Genomic DNA, 6,976 nt, shown 5'->3' on the forward strand with positions numbered 1-6,976 from the left:
AGGCTTCAGGGGTGTTTTTTTTTACACCAAGGAATATGGGATATTGGTTTTGTACTTTTTCGATACTGAAATGTACCTTCGATAAAAAAATTTGTAGCCCCAAATAGAATGAGTGAATTATCATTTTCAACAAGGGGCTATAGGCAAGTACACCCCACCTTTGAAAAAGCAAATTTTCTCTATGTAAAAATTTCGTACTGGTTTTGTATCGTCAATAAAAGTTTTGTACTCTAAGATTTGTGGGTCTTAGGAGAATTCCAGGGATGGAGACATCTTTTCGAAGTTATAAGATTTTGGTTTTCGAAACAAACTGAAACATGTGTACTAGTTTGGTACCGACATGTACCTTTCTGAAAACGAAATTAATTGTGAGACTAATTCAATTTTTTTCTCAACATCCTCCGCCCTTGATTTATCTCCCTTTTGCACACATCATAAAGTTCTTCTTGATAAAGTCAAATTTGATTAACCTAATTGGGAACTTCTGCGTAGATGCCAGCGCCACGGTGGTAAAAGTTTGAACTAGTCTAAGTTAGTACAACAAACAGCTGTTTATCATTGATTAATCTTTCCTCAGTGTTTATTTGTGTTAATTCGTGCAAATACCAGTGAAAGCTTTTAAAGATCCTACAGATTCGTGTATTTCTTAGTTATAATAAATTATTTAAAAAATACTTTGAAACATCTTATATCAGATCAGATCAGGTACGTAGAAACTTTTAGTTTAGATCCTTCCTGAGCAATAATTTTTATATTATTTTCAGTTCTTGTGTTAAAATGAACAATAGGTTGAGTTTGCTTGAGCTTTGGTAAAACTTTGTGTGGTAAAACGAGTAGCAGCCTCAACACTTTAGACATATGTGCCCTTTGTCTGCAATCAAGTGCGCTCAACCCAGAACCCCACCAAATTTCAGGATCTTTCATGCTTGAAAATGATGCGGTTAAAATTAAAAAAATGATTTGTTCCTGTAAAGCAGGAGCAGGAGGGAAATGCAAACATATTACTGCAGTTTTAATAAAACTATCTAGGTGTATAATGTTTCTATTTCTAGAAGGCGGAATCGTGCCAAATTAATTGAACTGAATATAATCAACAAAACTTATAGTCCCTTTCTTTTTTCTGCTTGGTTTTTTCTTTTTTTAGGGAACAGCTGTCTGAACTTGAGGTCGTTTCAAAAACCGATTTGAAGTGTGTATGGAACACTCAGAGACCCAGCATCAGAGAACGGTACAAAGCAGTTCCTATAAAGGATATGCCTTGCTTAAAGGAAAAAATTATATCATCTCCTCTGTCCGTAGATGAAATGGAAGTATTAAACTACTTCATTCAAGCTTTACCAGATTCAGCTATAGCTAAACATAGGTTTGTTCAATAATATCGATTTCATGTTGATATACATTTATATCATTTGAATTGTAGGAAAGGCAGAAATTCAAATATTATTCCAGTAGACAGTGGAAAAAACTGTAGTACATCTGAAATATTGGATAATATTTTAGTAAATTGTGCGCAATCGGTTGTGATGATGGAATTAGCATCGGTGAATAATGCTAACTCCCTTGATTGTTGTTCAAAAATTTTAGAGAATTTTTCCAATGACAATCTATATGAAGCGATAGAATTACAACAGAACTCTAGCAGCTGGCACAATTTACGTAAATATAGGATAACAGGTTCTAGATGTTACGAAATATATACATATGGAGGGGGAGATTGGTCAAACAAATCTACCAAATATTTTTGGCCAAAATCATTGACCAACAAATATGTAAGACATGGCCTTAAATTTGAGGAGAATGCCATCAGTGCATTCAAATTAAAGACAAATTTGAATGTGCAAAGGTGTGGTATTATTATACCTCATAATAATCCATGGCTGGCATATTCTCCAGACGGAATTATAGTAGATCATAATCAGAAACCGACGGCATTGTTGGAAGTTAAATGTTTGTATGATGGCATGAGAGTAAACTATAACCGGAAGTAGAAATCGTGTATTTTATCTTTTGATATTTCAGGTGCGTCCAGTTCTATTGAAGACATTTTGAATCAATGCAAATTCATATCAAGGGAAGAAGGTCAATATGCATTGAAAAAAAGGCATAAATATTATGGCCAAATCCAGATGGGAATGGCAGTTCTCAATCTGGAGAAATGTTTTTTTGTGCTCTACGCATCTTATGATGATAGCATGAAAATAATAGAAGTTTCCTACGACTATGTGTTTGTTAAAGAAATGTTGGAAAAAATTAAATTTAACTTTATTAATAAAATGGTTCATGTAATATGCGAGAATAATATAGAGTAATATATGTGTTTAGATCTCATTTATTTATTTGTATACCTACCTGCTACCTATCTTAAGCATTTAGCAATAAACGAGTTCAAATATAAAATGGAGCAATTAATGAATATTAATATTTATTTACTCAGAGACTACAAAAGTCATTATATTTACATATTATGAGAAGATAATTACAAAAGGATTTGTAATATACAAGAACTTTATTTTGTAAATCAAAATAAAACAATAAATTCAGATGACAATGATTCAAATTCTTATTTTATTCAGAAAAGGATGGCGTGGCAATTATAAATGGAAAATGATATCTTATAAATGTCCACCACAACCATGGTTACAGCGGTGTTGAATTGCATGATCTAGCTAGCCATTTAACGGCTGAATTTCGTGAAATTATGCGATCAGGAAATTTGATTTGCAATAAATCCATTGTTTTGGTAGATGTGTGACTCGTGGCACCGTATGTTGAAACCACATATTTGTGATATCCATTTCTTCAACAATAGGCCGAAATTTAGTTGTTAACATCTCTCGATTATGTTGACTGATCACAATCTGTAAAACTTTTACAGATCCACCATTTTCATAGTGAATTTTAATTATTTTAAAACAATTTTTGAGTGAAATGGAATTCATTGTAACAATTGCCCAAGTTTCTACTATAGATATGTCAAAAACCAAATGTCAAAACTTTCATGTAGTTCCGGTGGGGCCATAGTGAAAAACAATGTTCTTGTTGAAAAACCCTATACATTAAAATCTTTCATCTGACAGAATGGGATTCGATAAGTTTGTAATTGCACAGGCAATTGTAAATATTCCATGGACTTTAGGTATCAACCTCCATTCAATTTTTCCACTCAATATTTTGAAAATTTTTAATCTTTGATTCGCTCTCTCAATATGAACGCGAGCCGATGCAATTTTCTGATTTTTCAGAGATTCTTCTGGTGATAATTGATTTTTCTTCTTCAAAAATGGAGGTCGAATGATTTCTATACCATGCATTCTACAAAAATCCTCTATGAGAAAGCCTTTATCAACCATTACAGCATCTCTGTTTGGTATTAGTTTGTCAATGAGACCACTTTCTTCAAATATGGTTTTGTCAGAGGCTCTACCACCATATGGCTCGCTGATAAAAGTTATAATTCCACCTGGAGATACACCAGTCATAAATTTAACGGTGGTACTACTTTTATACTGAGAATAGAATTTTATTCTACAGCATAAGCAAGAAGGTTTCTGGGTGTATATCTCAGTACAGTCAAGTACAACCCTTGTATTTTCAAAGCCAGTGAAACATATTGGCATATTTCTCTGTATTTCTTCTACAGATGGAAAATACACTGTTGGTTTCAAAATCACATACAAAACAGTCAATGTTTCATAAAAATATGTTTTGCAGACCTGTTGGGAAATACCGAAGAGTATTGACAAAGTAACATATGCCAAATCCAATTTCATTTTTGTGAATGTCAAAATTATTCTTTGTCGGATATTCAACCGATGCTGCCTTGTATCCTTGGACACTTTACTGAATAATTTCTCTATAGAATCGAGGATTTGGAAATTAATACCGGTGAAGCATTTCAGAGACTTGTCATCCTTCAGAAGATCCGTCAATGTTGAAATGCTAGAGGTGTCTACCTGTACATTAAAATCACGGGTATGTTGGGGTACAATCACTTCATATGCCAGGTCTTCACTCATTTCAGTTCCTGAGTTCAAAAGATCCAACAATGCCGTGGCAGCTTGCATATCCTCTTCAGATCGAACATCTGCACAACAGGAATCACCAACACAGTCTTTTCTTTCTACCCTAGAATTGTACCTCTTTGTCCGACTGGACAAACCGGCTTCAGGATGAGTAGTTTCTTGGGAAGAGGAGCAAGAAGCTGGACAATCATAATCCACTGAAGTAGTTGCTAAGTTCTTTGAAGGAACTGAAGTGGTTGGTAGGTTCCTTGAAGGAACTGCAGTTTGCTTTAATTTTGACCTTTTCTTTTCACCTAAAAAGATCAATACAAACATGAAGTATATATTCTCTAATGAATTATCCATTGATATTTACCTTTATTAAAATAATCATCTTCTGAAAAATGTAGAGAACAGACTTTCATGTATTCTGTGACTCGTTTTCCAATCTTCAATTTCAAGATCCAGGCCTTCGTTCTATCAACGAGTTCCCTACCAAATGCTGTTTCCAAGTAAACTTTGCTTTTATTTTCCTTCGGAAACAGGTGAAAACTCAAAGCAGTTTGTAATCCTTTCTTCCTTGACCATGAGTTACATTGAGGGACACAACAATAGTCATTACGTGAGGACGCCATTTGATAACAGCAAATATTATTATCTTCGAATAAAGTTAAATATAATTCGAAATGAGCCGAAGGAGCGTTCAAACTCTAAAGCACTGAACCAAAAATGAATAATGAATATCACCAAAACTTAACTCAAAAGACAGCACAAAACTCCGCGAATAAACTTACAAACAAATTTACTTTCACAGTCCACGTTTATAACGGAAAACTACTAACTTAGACTAGTTCACATTTCGATCACCAGAGGGCGCATCGCTTATCAGAAGTTCCGAATATCAGAAAGAAATACATGATGACGCGACGTTGAAAAAAGTCATCAATTTTGCACTTGTTTAACGCTAAAGTTCTGTACCGAAATGTACCTTTGAAAAAAGTAATTGAAATGACGAAAATACGTATTTCAGTTCGGAGGGGATGTTCACATACTCACCCCCCACTATGGAAAATTAAAATTTTTTCTCTTTCGAAGTTTTGTACCGAAATGTACAAAAGCAAAAAGCTTTTATAATTGAATCCTACTCCAGAAATGGTCAAATGACAGAAGGGAAATCTGAAACATTCTGTTGATAAATTTAGTACCCCAATATTGCTGAAGATTATCAATCTTTCGAAAGAACCTATATACTGTTTCGCCATGTGTTAGCGTTTTCTGTGAATCAGAAAGTCTTAAAAGACAAAGAGTTTGTGAGTTTACCAAAGAAGAGCATACCATAGTATCAACAATGTTGATAGTATGTTGATTGTTCGTGTTTTATCTCTAGTGGTTGGAGTCTGTGTAAGAATATGCTACACAATTTTGAAAAAAAAAGACGTCAATGTGTTTTCATATTATTAGTATAGATTCAACTGTTATCAGAAAATTTAAGATTTTCAGTTTTCTCGTAGAATGGCCTATGACCTCTCAATCTTAGATTACAAAACTTTTTCTTGACGGTACATTTCGGTACAAAACTTTGAAATGAAAAAAATTGGGGGTGAGCATGTCTACAGTTTCCCCAAACTGAATTCCGTATTTTCCTCATTTTAATAAAGGTACACAATTTTTTTCAACGGTACATTTCGGTACAAAACTTTGAAATGAAAAAAATTGGGGGTGAGCATGTCTACAGTTTCCCCAAACTGAATTCCGTATTTTCCTCATTTTAATAAGGCTACAAAATTTTATTCAACGGTACATTTCGGTACAAAACTAATACACATGTTTCAGGTTGTTTAGGAAACCAAAATCTCATTATTTCGAAATTATGTCTCCAGGCCCCCAATTTGAAACCCTCCTAAGACCCCTTAATCTTAGGGAACAAAAATTTTTCTTTTGGGTACATTTCGGTACAAAACTAGTCGTTGGAAGAAAAAAAAATTGCAATTTCGAAAGGGGGAGGGGGTGAGCATGTCAATTGTTACCGCGAACTGAACTCCGTATTTTCTTCATTTTAATTACGGAACAAAACTTTTTTCAACGGTACATTTCGGTACAGAACTAGTACACATGTTTCAACTTGTTTCCGAAACCGAAACTTCATTATTTCAAAAAACATGTCTTCAGACCCCCTAATTTGAAACCCTCCTAAGACCTCTTAATCTTAGGGAACAAAACTTTTTCTCCACGGTACATTTCGGTACAAAACTAGTACAAAACTTTAGCATCAAAAAAAGGTGAAAATTCAAATTTGGGGGGGCTGGAGACATGGACCTGAGATCACCCCTGGCCCGACGCTCTGCAAAACTGGACAGACCAAATATAAGGAGGCGATCCTCATAGGACGGTCACTGATATATCTATTGGAAAATAAAATTAGAACTTCTCTACAAACACGTACTCGGTCGAAGACGATCAACAAAAAACATCTTCAGTTTCTTAAACACATGCAAAGGAGCACGAAACAATAAACCATATTTTTCATAACAAAATCTTGGATTAAAATTCAACTCCCCAACTTAGCGAGCGAAAATAATACTCAATCAATGAATTATAGAGGAGCTTTCAGGACTCTGGACAAACAAAAATTGGAACTTTCTACCTTTTTCTGCGACTGCTATTTGTATGACGCTGCCGATGAAGAACTTTTCGACACCAGACTTTACCCGCACAAATCGGCGAATTCTTTAAGCAGGCCCTTCATATACAGTTTTTCTTGAATCCCGATGCGACGCTCCTTCGCTCCATTCCAAAATTCGAACGTGAAGGGTATGTTCACTCCTGGATCGTCTCGCATCTGACTCGGCGCGAGACGTTCCAACCAGTCTAAATTCCTGGAGCGAATGGACTCCAGGAGCCATTAAAAACCGAACGTGAAGGGACGACTCTAGCGCCGCTCCAATTCGAGCGAGGATAGTCATATCGTAAAACAT

The 6,976-nt window shown here is 34.9% G+C and overlaps 1 protein-coding gene across 1 annotated transcript; it reads left to right on the forward strand.

Moving 5' to 3' along the window:
- Positions 1-832: 832 nt before the first annotated feature.
- Positions 833-2,309, forward strand: LOC123311731. Its single transcript, XM_044895802.1, has 3 exons — positions 833-1,363; positions 1,421-1,959; positions 2,020-2,309. Exons 1-3 carry the CDS (start codon positions 1,254-1,256, stop codon positions 2,307-2,309), a joined length of 939 nt encoding a protein of 312 aa, XP_044751737.1. The 5' UTR covers positions 833-1,253.
- Positions 2,310-6,976: the final 4,667 nt, after the last annotated feature.

Source organism: Coccinella septempunctata, chromosome 4 (assembly GCF_907165205.1).
Source record: "Coccinella septempunctata chromosome 4, icCocSept1.1, whole genome shotgun sequence".
NCBI lineage: Eukaryota > Metazoa > Arthropoda > Insecta > Coleoptera > Coccinellidae > Coccinella > Coccinella septempunctata.

What these genes read in the sequence shown, in the direction of transcription:
- LOC123311731 (XM_044895802.1), top strand. Translation starts at nt 1,254, where the DNA reads ATGCCTTGCTTAAAGGAAAAAATTATATCATCTCCTCTGTCCGTAGAT. An exon ending in TCAGCTATAGCTAAACATAG is followed by an intron (nt 1,364 to 1,420) that starts GTTTGTTCAATA and finishes TTTGAATTGTAG; the next exon opens with GAAAGGCAGAAATTCAAATA. An exon ending in AGTTAAATGTTTGTATGATG is followed by an intron (nt 1,960 to 2,019) that starts GCATGAGAGTAA and finishes TTGATATTTCAG; the next exon opens with GTGCGTCCAGTTCTATTGAA.